The sequence below is a fragment of the Citrus sinensis genome, chromosome 4 (assembly GCF_022201045.2).
Source record: "Citrus sinensis cultivar Valencia sweet orange chromosome 4, DVS_A1.0, whole genome shotgun sequence".
Taxonomy (NCBI): domain Eukaryota; kingdom Viridiplantae; phylum Streptophyta; class Magnoliopsida; order Sapindales; family Rutaceae; genus Citrus; species Citrus sinensis.
Window position 1 is genome coordinate 19,500,615 of NC_068559.1, and position 13,869 is coordinate 19,514,483.

General features: G+C 33.4%; 1 protein-coding gene and 1 long non-coding RNA gene across 2 annotated transcripts; both read left to right on the forward strand.

Moving 5' to 3' along the window:
• Positions 1–95: 95 nt before the first annotated feature.
• Positions 96–5,056, forward strand: LOC127901812 (uncharacterized). Its single transcript, XR_008054154.1, has 2 exons — positions 96–547; positions 4,601–5,056. It is a non-coding gene; the product is annotated as an uncharacterized LOC127901812 (long non-coding RNA).
• Positions 5,057–8,833: 3,777 nt separating this feature from the next.
• LOC102609506 (NADH dehydrogenase [ubiquinone] iron-sulfur protein 5-B) lies at positions 8,834–11,055 on the forward strand. Its single transcript, XM_006484809.4, has 2 exons — positions 8,834–9,063; positions 10,597–11,055. Exons 1-2 carry the CDS (start codon positions 8,914–8,916, stop codon positions 10,696–10,698), a joined length of 252 nt encoding a protein of 83 aa, XP_006484872.1. The 5' UTR covers positions 8,834–8,913; the 3' UTR covers positions 10,699–11,055.
• Positions 11,056–13,869: the final 2,814 nt, after the last annotated feature.

Sequence of the window (13,869 nt, forward strand, 5' to 3'; positions counted from 1 at the left end):
GGAATCAAATAATTATTCTTTTCTTGCTGAATGCTGATCCTTTGGTCAGCTATGCCTGTGGCTATGACTTTAGCGGGACTTTTTGAAGGTAACGAGGGGTGTTACGTCATCTTATATCGGTTTCATGAAACTCTTAAATCTTTATAAAATGAAAATAAAATTAAATCTAACAAACAAATCAAATTTTATTGAGAAATTTATAAAAATAGCCTAAAATTTTTAGGTATTTTCACAAATAGCCACCTTAGGTTTTTCTATCATTAGTAGCCAATTAAATTTTTTTTGAACCAAACAACCCTCACCTTTGAAAGTAGCAACTCACTCTCTCTTTTCTCTCAAAACCGTTGGCGGCTTGATCATCCTCCACTGTCAGCACTTTTCCAGCAAGATCGACGGCGAATCGATGGGCTTTTGATGGTAGCATCAATTTCGGTGAGACGTGAGTATATTTCCAGCGATTGGACTGTGATTTTCCATAACATTAAACGTTATTTCGACAAGACATGCTTTTGACGGCTACATCTCAAGATTTTGAAATCAAAACAAGGTATTTTTTTTCTTTTCCATAACATTAAATCATCAATTGGATGTAGTTTGGTGTAGGGGTGGGCACCAACCCGCCCAACCCGTGAACCCGACCCAACCCGTATGAATTTTTGCGGGTTGGGTTGGGTTGATAAAATTTACGGGTCGGGTTGGGTTGTTAAATTTTCAACCCGCACTGTTTGCGGGTTGGGTCGGGTTGTAAATTTTTAACCCAACCCGACCCGTCAACCCGTATATATGAATATATATTTAGCAACTTCTCTGAACCCTAAACTCAAATTTTCTTGTTTAAAGAACAGCTGCAGCTGCTCATCTGCTCGCGCATAGAACACAACAACATCACAACTCAACGTTTCTTGAAAAGCTGCTCAAATTGCTCAAACTACACATCGTCACATGCTTAGGTTCTTTCTTCTTTCTATTTTACTAATTTATTATTATTTTGAAACAAGTTGGTCATTTGATTTCATGATTTGGTGCTTTATAATATTTTTTTATTGATAAAAGTTGGTCAAATTTTGGTTGTTATGATGGTGTCAAGCTTAATCAACAATCGGATTAACATAAATAAAATAATTGTTATTATTACAATCTTAGGGAAAAAGCTTTTCGACAAACATCTCCTGGGCATTGTTCTGCAGAAATATATTCAGTATTACTATTAACTAGTCATGCTCTCAAATTCACATATGTATTCTATCTCCGATGGATTTTTTTTTCATAAAATTATTTTAATCATATTTATTTATTGTAGTATCCAAACATGGTTAAATGTATTAATAAAAGAGCTTTAAGCTTGCTGTGACCACTATTTGTTATTTTTTTGATTATTTGTTAATTATTAATAGGATAATAACAATATTCTTGGCCTGGAATTTTTTCCTTGTAGATGGAAGCAAATTCATCCAGTAATCCAGGAGTTAATATCTCTACACCTTCAACAACTCAAAGTACAACTGATAGTGCTATTAATACAAATGCAGGCAATGGAAAAGGTGGAAAAGCGTCAAAAGTATGGGAACATTACACAAAATTAGAGAATGATACAAAATGTAAGTGTAACTACTGTTCTAAAGTGTATGCGTATCATTCTAGATTTATTGGGACCCGTACTTTATGGAATCACTTGGCAGCATGCACAGCCTATGCTGATAGGAAAGTTGATTTAAAACAAAAAACCTTGGTGTTTGAGGATAACACAACTGGTGGTGGCAGTAATCTTGTGGCAATATCTTGTAGCAAAGAGGACATTAGAAAAGCATGCATTGAGATGATAATTATTGATGAATTGCCCTTTAGTTTTGTTGAAAAAGAAGGGTTTCGGAAATTTATGAGCAAAGCTTGTCCAAAACTTGATCGTTTTTCTAGGAGAACTGTTGCTAGAGATGTGTATCAGTTGTACTTAAATGAGAAGAATAATTTGAAAAAAGTGTTTGCTCGTAATAAGTATAGGGTTTGTATAACAACTGATTGTTGGACTTCAATACAAAATTTGAATTACATGGTTATTACAGCCCATTTTATTGATGATGAGTGGCAACTTCATAAAAGGATATTAAACTTTTGCCAGATCGATGATCATAAAGGAGATACAATTGGAAAATTGATTGAGTTTTGCTTGCTTGAATGGGGTATTGATAGAGTGTTTACAATTACTGTTGATAATGCAAGTTCGAATGATTTGGTCATTTCTTATTTAAAAAAGAAGCTAAATAATTGGGGTGGGCTTGTGTTGAATGGTGATTACCTTCATGTTAGATGTTGTGCACATATTATAAATTTGATTGTGACTGAGGGGTTGAAAGAGATGAATAATTATGTTTCTAGCATTCGCAATGCTGTGAAATATGTAAGATCATCACCGGCTAGATTAGTAAGGTTTAGAAAATGTGTTGAGCATGAAAAACTTGATTCTAAACGTATTGTTGTGATGGATGTTCCTACTAGGTGGAATTCCACCTATTTGATGTTAGAGAGTGCTCTTGTATATCAAAAAGCTTTTGAACGATTGAAGGATGATGATGGATTTATAGATCCTATTTTGAAGAGAAAGAGGGTGGAAAAAAAAGGATTGGGCCACCGGAACATATAGATTGGGTGAATGCAAGTGTGTTGAATAATTTTTTGGAGAATTTCTATGAAATTACAAAAAAATTTAGTGCTTCTTTGTCTGTTACATCACATTTGTATTTTCATGAGATGCATTCTATAGAGTCAAATTTAAAAGGATTGATAGTAAGTGATGATTCTTATTTCAGTGCAATGGCCAAGAAGATGAAAGAGAAGTATGACAAATATTGGGGTTCCCTCAACACTCTAAATAAGTTGTTAATTGTTGCTGTTGTGCTTGATCCGCGTTATAAATTGAGTTTTGTGAAATTTTGTTTTGAGGAGTTGTATGATGAAAATGTTGTGTGAGCTCATAAAAGTGATTAAGGGCTTATTATCTTCTTTGTATGATTTTTACACAAATAATAACTCTAGATGTGATAGTGGTAGCCAAAACCAATCTGTTAATGCTGTCATTTGTCCATCCGAGTTAGAGAAAAAAAGTGATATTATTGATTCTAGACTAGCCAAGGTAGCAAAACTTTCAAAATGGAAAAAGAAGCAGCTGGAAGAGGATGGTGTAGAGTTGAAAAATGAAGTGGACAAATATTTATTAGATGATTGTGAAAATTGCTTTGATGATTCATTTGATTTGTTGAACTGGTGGAAGGTAAATGGTGGGAAGTATAAAGTTTTGTCTAATATAGCCAAAGACATTCTTTCAATCCCAATATCTACAGTTGCTTCTGAGTCTGCATTCAGTACAGGAGGACGCATTCTTGATCCATTTCGAGCTTCTTTGAGTCCTAAAATGGTAGAGAGCTTAATATGTGGGCAAAATTGGCTTTGTTCTTCTCGTATTGCCGTAGAAGAGGATACATCTTCGGTTGAAGATATGGCATTTTATGAATCAATTACATCAGGTAAATATTTATATTATGATTTTTATTTTTATTCTATTTATATTTTCCTTGTATTTATTTGTTATATCATATATGCCTAATATTTTTATTTTTATTGTTATATAGATTCAAGATTGGCATCAGATTTTGATGTCATTAATTTGGATTGATCTGGATTTTGATGTCATTGGACTGATCTTCATTACACTCCTATTGGTTGGTGTAGCAATGGTTTCGGGAAAACTCTCTTCCTATGTATGGAAGACTTATAATTTCACTCTTTGGACTTTAATGTTTTGTATTAAACAAGATTTTAAATTTATGTACTTTTTTTTCATTAGTTATGTACTAATAATTTGATTGCTAAATTTTGAAATATTGGATTTGTTGTAAGAATTTTAGTATTTGTGTTTCTTTTAATTTTTTTTAATTATTTTTTTATTTTTACTTAGACAATAAAAATGGGTTTTTTCAAAAGCCCAACCCAATCAACCCAACCCGACCCAACCCGCAGAGTTGCGGGTTGGGTCGGGTTGGGTTGAAAAATGTAATGGGTTGGGTTGGGTTGAATTTTTTCAACCCGTTCTATATGCGGGTTGGGTCGGGTTGGCTATCAACCCGACCCGTGCCCACCCCTAGTTTGGTGTATATTTGTGTATATTTCATGATAAATGAGCATTTGAGGAATATTGTTTTGTGTTAAGTTTTTCTATTACTAATAGCACGTTAGGTGTTTGGTAAAATGCCTTTTAGACTTTATTTATCTCATTTTTTATAGATTAAGGTATTATGGGTTGATGGTGGCTTTGGGGAATTGTTGCATTGCAATTGTTTCCGAAAACACTTGGTGCGTTACCGTGCAAGGCTCAAGTTGCTAGAATTAGCCTGTCACCCAGGTGATAAGTGCCCGTTGCCCAAACAAGATTGCTTGATTTGTTGTTCGAACTTTGGGCGACGGGTGAGAAGAAACGTTGTTGCTAGAATTTTGGGCGACAAGCACTCTATTATCTAGCAACTACATGTTTATAATTTTGTGCAACAAGTGTTTGTTTTCCTTGCGACTACCGAATGTTATAACAAATAAAATTAGAATTTTCGTGCAGATAAAATGGCCAAGAAGCCACAGGCAAAGCGTAATCCGCCCGGTCCAAAGAGGGAACTAGGTACAATGAAAATTTCTGTATCCGAGCATTTCCTTGAGCGTATTACGAATTTTTCAAAGTTTGGAAATGTAATAGAAGTTATCAAAACGAAGTTAACAAGACGACAATTAAAATTATTCAAGGATGATGTATTTGGACATTTCGTAAAGATGGATACGTATGTGCTTAGTGGCGTGATCATGCACAACGCGCTGCTGAGGCAAGTAGCGCATGATAAAAGTGATGATGATCAGTTGTAGTTTGAATTTAGTGGCCAATTAGCGTGATTATCGATCAGTGAGTGGTTCTTAATTACAAGACTTTGCTATAGTGTGTATTACTACACTATTCAATGTAGTGTATTTTATATTTAAAGATTATAGATATAATAATGTTGGATAATTTCACTTTTTACCATATCCAGGTTTTCATTTCAATTAACTTACAAAACAATCATTGGGTTGTAGCCCGAGTACACTTTCGTCATAAACAGATCGCTATCTATGACTCAATGAGGGAACTTCACAACAACAAAACTTATATTCAGCTATTCAAGCCACTTCAAGTTATCTTTCCTTGATGGCTACAAGATGTTGGATTTTACAACATCCAACCGAACTTGCAGAGTGTAAAGCATTGGAAACTTATATTAGTTAAGGATGTGCCACAATAAGAGCCTGGAGGTGGTGACTGTGGGATGTTTATTTTAATGTTTACGATGTATTTAATGTTCAAGTTACGATTTGATTTTAATAGTACTCATGGCCAAGATTTTAATAGTACTCATGGCCAATATTTTAGGAGGAAGATTATCGTTGACATATTTAATGGGGACATTAGGCTGTAAATGACATATTTAAACAGTTACTAAATGAATTAACTCCTCTTATGTTGGGCTTCACAATTCTCAAACACTTGTTATGACAACTAATTTGAATTGTTGAATGTAAAAATATAAGAGTTCAAAAATTAGCTTGTCGTTAATTTGAATTATGGAATACATAAATATAAAAGTTCAAAACATTAATTAGCCGCTAATTTGGATTCGACGCAATAAGATTCTTACATTTGTTTTTTATTATGACCACGTTCTTTGCATCGAGAACACATCACAGTTCTCTGTGATACATCCTCTCCAGCCGATGATATTCTCAGCTCCAAACAACGACCAGGAGGTGGTTTTTCAATTGGTGGGTTGACCTTGAATCGTTGGATGTGAGGTGGAACTTCCAAAGAACCAATGTTGCCAACCAGATTGATTGGTACTGCATATGCCTTCAATAATGATTCCTTGGGGTAAAAGTAAGAATAGAGATTTATGTAATCCACTTGAGCATGTAGACACACTGCTATTGCATGAGTTCAAACAAGTTGATCAAGTTGAAATATTCTACAACTACAAGTCCTACACCGTATGTCAACTAACCACTTCTTCACACCGCTACCCCAAACTTGGAATTTATGCTCAGACACTAGACGAACATTCATTCTTTCAGCTTGATCTTTTCTTTCAGATACTATTCTATCTGCCCACGTTATCAAAGGGGTGCTTATCGATTCTGCCACATTTTTCCTATCATAAAACCATTGTTGTAATATTTTTCTGAAGTGGTAAACTAAATGAGTTATGAGAAATTTTCGCGGTTCTCTCATAAAAGAATTCATGCTCTTTGCAATGTTGGTGGTTAGAATGCTCTGCCTCCCACCATCGAATTGAGATCGTGCCCAACTACACGTGCCCACGTTGTTCTCTAAGTAATCAGCTGCTCTTGAATGCATTCCCCAGAACCCCTCAAGTTATGTTCTAAACTCTTCGCATCTATACGCTTTTGATGCGTTCACAAATGCCAGCTCAAACTTATCCCAAAGAGTTTATGACATCCTAAATTTCAACTTCACGTTACCTTGACATGGTAAAAACAAATGCCATAGATGACACTATGAAATGTTTTTATAACAACTCTCTGAATGAAAGTGTATCGATCGGAGATAATTACTAAATCTGGTACGTCACCAATTGCTTCATGCAAATTCTTCATAAACCATTCCCATGAGTAATTGTTTTTGGAATCCCCAATCCCAATAGCTAGCAAATACAACTGATTATTTACATCCAAGCATGTTGCCACAAATATTGTTCCTCGATATAACCCACAAATATTGTAGAAAACCATTAATACAAGATCCAATAGCCACAAAATAATACAAAAAATTATTATTTCCATCCGACTTTAGATAAGTTACTGTACCCTCATTTTCCTTTTTCAATACATGAAAGTACTTGGGGAGTAAACTATACAACTCTGATGGACTTCCTTGTATCACCTCAAGAGCAAATTCTCTAGCCTGATATGCTTGTTGATATGATAAGCGAATATTGTACTATTGTTGTATGTCTACTATAATGTCATTTGGAGTGTATATCTGCTTCTCCTAAATAAATTTGTCTGCAATGATATGGCCGATAACCCGACTTCTTGCCTAACGATGCCCTTTAGGCTCATTACGACGAGTGTGTGTGTCGTCACATCTCATCACTATCCAACGTACATTTTCTTGATTTGATGCTTTTTTTGCTTGAAGTTGTAATTTATATGACATTGAAGTACAATGCGCCTCAAAACGTGTCGAAGTGGACCTTGCAACCTTGAAATCAAACTTATCCCTAAAGGAAACTTTGCGCAATTCCAATATCAAATTATATTTGGAATCAAACAATTTGCCCACACAAATATCATTGGACCCAATATTTCTAATAAAATTTAGAGTAATCAAGTTTAAAGGCAAAATTGGTGCATACTTATAAGGGGGTCAACTGTTACACCATTCGAATGGGGCCTTGGAATGACAAGACAACTTCAGGGTAGTTGTTGCTCATTCTGAAAGTCGGGCAACTCTTCCCTATCGTCGACTAGACCTTTATCATGCACACCGTTCTCATCATCATAAGTATTATCTAGATGACCATCATTACCATTATCAACACAAGCATTGAAAAGATCATTGTCCTCATCATCAATCAGGCTATGGTATGATTCAACATTAATGTTGTCTGCTAATGTATTATTTGTGTCATCAATGAGATTATTATTGTATTGAAAAGAAGAGTAACTTTGTTGCGGTAATGTCATTAGCAGGAGCACCTCTTCTTCAACAACCGCTAGTGTAACGTCGTTCTCTTCTTCAACATGTTCTTAATTTGTTATTTTAGGAGATTTGGTAACAAAAATAGGGATGCACCCCTCATTCACCGAATTAGAGCTCATATGTAACAGAACTCTTATTATTTCGTCATCTTGTACATCCATAGATAGTGCGCATACATGTTAGGTAGAACATCTTGACTGTAAAGTTGTCTTTAATGTGATGCTATAATCATTCGAATTTATTTGCAAAAATTTATATACTCTTGCAAGAAATACAGCAAACAGACAGTTTTTCGGAACCAAAAAAGCTCTATTTCTTTTGTTTTTATACTCAAAACGACCATTTGTCAATTCCTCCCATAATCCATCAAAACACATTTGAAGAACAACTAACTTCCATTAAGCTTGAATAATTAAGGAAAGATAAACAAAAATATCAATACTTAAGGGAAAAAAAGCCAAAGCACGTGGGACGGGCGTGGGATAGGCACCTGCCCCATGTGGGATAGGCGCTTGTCCCACGTGCGGCATGCTTTTTTGTGCGACAGACACCTCAATGTGCAACAAGTGCCTGTCGTACGTTTTCTGGGTTCGTCCCTAACTCATTTTTACTCAAAATACATGCATAAATTTCAAATAATCCAAATATAAAAATACTTATTATGTAAAAATAAATACTAACTTTAACTTCTTACTTTACAATTGATGATTTGATGAGTAGAGAATAGTTAGTTTGGGTGAGGAGAGAGTGGTGATTTTTTGTGAAATTGGTTTTGATGAGATTTATTAGGCTTTTTGTTAATAGGTCTGAGGATATTTAGGTCTATAAATTACATATATGGCTAGATATGATAGAAAAACCTAAGATGACTATTTGTGAAAATACTCAAAACTTTTAGACTATTTTTGTAAATTTTCCGATTTTATTTATAAGACAAATAAGCATGGGCTGAATCCAGTCCCCAACTATGGGCCAGGCTAAAAATATTTGATGGGCCAAAGCCCATTTCTTTCTTTTGGCAGAGTGTTTGCCACTAGGCTGAGGCTGCGGCTGAGTCTAAACATTCTGAAAGAGGATCGTTCAGTCGAAAGCATCAGTCGATCATCGGCAGAGATCGAAGAAAGTAAATGGCATCGGGATGGGGAATCAACGGCAACAAGGGGAGGTGTTACGATTTCTGGATTGACTTCAGCGAATGCATGTCGCGCTGCAGAGAGCCCAAGGACTGCTCTCTCCTTCGTGAGGATTACCTCGAGTGCCTCCACCACTCCAAAGAGGTCCCTCCCTCCCTCCCTCTCTCTCTCTCTTTCTTTCTCTGTATTAGCCGATTTACATAATTTATTATTATAAAAGTTTCATATTTGATTCAAAAGATTGCCGAATGCTGTATGTATGTATGTTGCCACTTATTGTGCTTCAAAACCCTAAATCTCTTTTTACATTTTAGTTTTACTCATTGTTACGCAGTTGAATTTGGATTGATAGCACTTTTTTTGTACGCTATGTGATGATTAGATAAAAAATTTGAATTTTTTTATTGTCATGTATCTTTGTGGGTTCTTTCTGTGAAAATGGCTAGTGTTTGTGGGGCTGGAAATTATCCATATTTTCATATTGAAGGTGAAAGAGAACAATACATTGGTTCTTCCCCCGGTCCGTTGCTTATGCTGCTGAGAGTGCAAATTATGTTTGACCATCCGAAATTGGTGAACAGTTGTACCATACCAGGAACTGAAATACATGTTCATACCCCTATCTTTTTGTACTTAGATGCCAGTTAAACTACTCAACCATGGTGATAACTGCCAACCCTGATGCAAATTAGAGTTGTCATTGTTGCTGCATCATTAGCTTGTCAACTGTTATTGGTACTCCTCCAGCTAGCATAGAATAGGGTCATTACTCAGTGTCGGACCTCCTGCTATAACAAGCTTCTAGGGGGGCTATTTTAGATGCAATCATGCTAGTTGGCCTGACGTTCTTTTGCATTAAGTGTGCACGCCCAATCTTCTAGTGATGACCCTTTAATCTCAAGTCTGTTTATCGTCTTTTCTCTTCTCCTTCCTTTTTGATATCATTAACATTACTCTCGTTAGCTTCTACCAATCTGCAAATATCAGAAATTGAGATTGAGCAAGTTCTTTCCTTGTTTTAGTCTGGCTGTGTAGCTTCTATGACTATATGAATCACTTTAAGGGTAGTTGGTTTGATGATTGGATCAATTCCTTGGTAACTGTATGCTGCACAGTACACTTTAATGACTATTAGCCATGAACATTATATGAAATGACCGTTTGATCGAAATTCAGTATGAAAGATCCAATGTAGCTTAGGGGTGTCTTTAGGAAAGGTTTGTGAAATCCTGGAGTTCTAAGTCAAAATTAAAAACTGTACATGTTTCCATGGCTTCTTCTTAATCTTCAAGATCATCAGATGCAATGGTTGGTTTAAAATAAATTGCCTTTCTGAAAAGGCTTGTTATCAACTCTTTTGAGTTCTACATGAACATTATTATGTGTTTGACATGTTTGGGAAATTGATGTAATTTCCTGCACCTGTATCATTCAGAAATAAAATTAAATCCAACAGGCCTATTCAAAATGCATGTCATTATTGCACTTCACTCATGGCTGTGTCTAGATGATTTAAGTTTTTTGGCCTGTGGATTCTCTCAAATAGCAGGACTGTTTCACTTACAAATAGTTAGTGATGTGGTTCATATCTATCCGTATACAATCCCTTGGCATCTTGGTTTCCATTATTCATGTTGGATTGACTCATTTTGTGGTTATTCTGCATGCTTGCTGCAGTTCCAGCGGAGAAATCGAATTTACAAGGAGGAGCAGCGTAAAATAAGGGCAGCTGCAAGAAAGGCCAAGGGTGAAGATGTCATTGATAATCATCATGCGTAGCCAGAATTTAATCAATAATCATTTGAATTTCAAGAGTAAACCATGTGGAGCTGCCGTTGTTTTGTCGCTTATTTGTTCAAAGTCACCTGGTTTCTTTGTTTTCCCTTGAATAGACATGCACTTTTCTTTTGTTGTATGTAATAAAGTCAACGTTCTTACCTTTATTTGCGATTAGATTGATATCACCTTATTTCCTTTGTGATATTGGAAAGTTGAAGCCTTGTTCTTGCTGATCCTCTTTTGACTTCTTTTTTTGGATTCGTCTGGACTGATTTCCTATGCATCGACCTGGTGTTGGACATTGTGTTTCATTTCTTGGATCTGTTGTTAATAAAAGGTTGTATCCATTAGTTTTTATCATTGGTGTTTATCTAGGTTTAAAACTATTTGCACAGTTTAATTAGGGAATGAAAATTTAATGTGATGTTGGCTGCAATATTATTTATTTATTTATTTTGAAGTTAAGCAATTACACACATTGTGGCTTTTATCAACCAAACAACAATTATGCAATTACAATAAAAGGGTTGATGACTTTGTCTGAATTATCTCTCTTCAAATGGAGGAAAGACTTCACAGCTTAAGATCATGTATGCTTCAAGAGAGCCCTGAGATAGGGTTTCAAATTGGAGTACTGTGAATGAGCCAAATGCACTTGCAACGTTAGGTTATGACTGATTAATGATTATTCTATCTTCGAGACTTCTATCTCTAGGTTCTCTTTGTTGTTAGTTATTTATTTAATTATTTGTTTCTTTACTAATTTATCTTTTTCTTTCTTTATTTCTCATGTTAATAAATAAATGGGAGATTGCCGCCTGCTTCGTTAAAAAATTGTCTTTAATTATTTGTCCTTGATGTTATTTCATATCTCATTACTCTCTTGCCGTTAATTTTTTTTTTTTTTTGGGTGTTTGGGATGAATATTTTATGCTAAAATTTCTCCACTTTTTGATGAACCTATAGCGATGACATTTCTCCACTTTTTGATGAACTAACTGATTTGCAAATTTTGATTTGATGTTATTGACTGCGTAAATGAAACCTATGAGACAAGTCATTTGTTTCTACAATCAATCTTTACAAGAAATCAAACCATTTAATAAAATTTTAGATTCTTAAGAGAAAAAGGCTTGAAAAATACATAATTATGACATAAGTTCACGGAAGATGCAATTGAAGAGAAATAGGCTTTTTCCTAGAAAGTGATAAATAACAGTTTATGGCCCTAGAATTACTTAAAAGTTATTTTGATTAAAAATAGATGTAACTTAAATGTTTAAATTATGCTTGTGACATCATCATTTTTTTAATGGAAGTTAACAATTTGGTGAATGAAAGATTTAGCTTAAAAATGCATGTAAAATAATTCTTTAGTTGATTTAGTTAACATTTTCGAGGGTTCAAGTCTTTTTTTGGTGTCAGAGTTTATTTTATTTGGTTTCATATTTTTAGGTTGAATTTCAACTTCCATATTTCATGATAGGTCTTGATAAATATTAGACTCCGTTGCAACAAATATATTGAGCTTTATTTATCATTGTTTGTACTAGTCTCTTGTTTTCTTTTGGTCTGTCTATGTGGGTTCTTTCAAACCAAAATAAGACAGTGGTACCCAGTACAAAATAGTCGGAAGCATAAGATGATGTTTACAAGGTTTATGCTGTTTGAAATTGTTTTTGAGAGACTTAGAAAATAATTTTAAAAACAATCTCAACTTTAATTATTTATATTCATACAATAATTTAATAATAATAATTATTAAGTACATAAAATTATTTTTAAAATATATAATACGTTTAAATAATTCTATTTATAACTGATTATTTTTACAACACAACTAATAATAATTATTTTAAAACCTACAATATTATCAACCTGACATTATAGACTTGCCAATATCCAGTTTCCAATCCCGTGCTCTTTATTCGAAATCTTTGAAATCTCTTCATTTTTGTCATTCCATCAACCACAAAAAGTCGCCTGTAAAAGTGAACCCCACATGGTTGAAATTGAAACCCATGCCCATTCTCCACTTCCATTTTATTTCCTTACCGAAAATCTTTAATCTCCTGCTTACGTGCTTTGCAATTATTTATTTGTGTGATCCCATTTTTGGCTTTCTTCAACACATATAGATTGTATAACAAACAAAACTGATGCAAATTAAGAATCTATATTATACTAAGATTAATTTGTTTATTAACTAAGGTTTAGGACTTTTAATTTCCTTCCCAATTTAGAACTTTATTTTTCTTTTACTTAATGATTTAGGGTAATTACTACTACTATAAATAGCTCACAGATTTGATTTCAATAATATTTTTTATTTTTAAATCTCCACGTGAGTATTTGAGTTAGTTAATTCTCAGTATTTTACAAAATCAATAAGTCTTAACTCTTAAATTTGCGGAATTCTTTTAAGTTGATGCACAAAAGTTTAAAGTTTGAAATGTTCCGTTGATTCAAGCAAATACTGGAATAAGGAACAAGCTAAATTCACGTTGATTCTATTACATAAAAATTTTTATTATCCCCAAATTGCCCTCAATCAACTCTTGTCATTTTTACATTTTGGTCCCTACAAAATTTATGAAAATACCAAAAAGTTTATATTATTTGCAAATAGGTCCTTTATTATTTTTAATAATAATAGTAATAATGAAATTAATAATAATAATAATAAAGATAATTATTTTAAATAAAATTAATATAATAATAATGAAATTAAATAATAATAATTATTATTATTATTAAATTTTATTAATTTTATTATTTCAATTGTTATTATTACGGTCATTAAGGACATTAATATTAATATTATTTAAAATTTATTAATTATTATTATTTATTATTAGTATTGTCAATAATGTTGTTGTTGTTATTATTATTATTATTTAATTAAAATATACTTAATTATTATTATTATTTTTAATAATAAATCATTATTATTATTTTAATAATATTTTATTAAAATTTATTTATTTTATTATTTTATTTATTAGACTCTGACATTGTGTAATGAAAACTTGTTAATGCCATGATAAACTTCTTTCTAATGGTTTTATCTATTTTCATGGGATGTAATTTTTGTTCTTTATTCATAGCCCGAACCAAATCAAACCAAACTCATTGAATTGGGCCGAAACCAAACCAAAACAGTTTGGCTTG

Coding starts and splice junctions, on each gene's coding strand:
- LOC102609506 (XM_006484809.4), top strand. CDS start 8,914: ATGGCATCGGGATGGGGAATCAACGGCAACAAGGGGAGGTGTTACGAT. Junction 9,064..10,596: donor GCCTCCACCACTCCAAAGAG/GTCCCTCCCTCC, acceptor TGCTTGCTGCAG/TTCCAGCGGAGAAATCGAAT.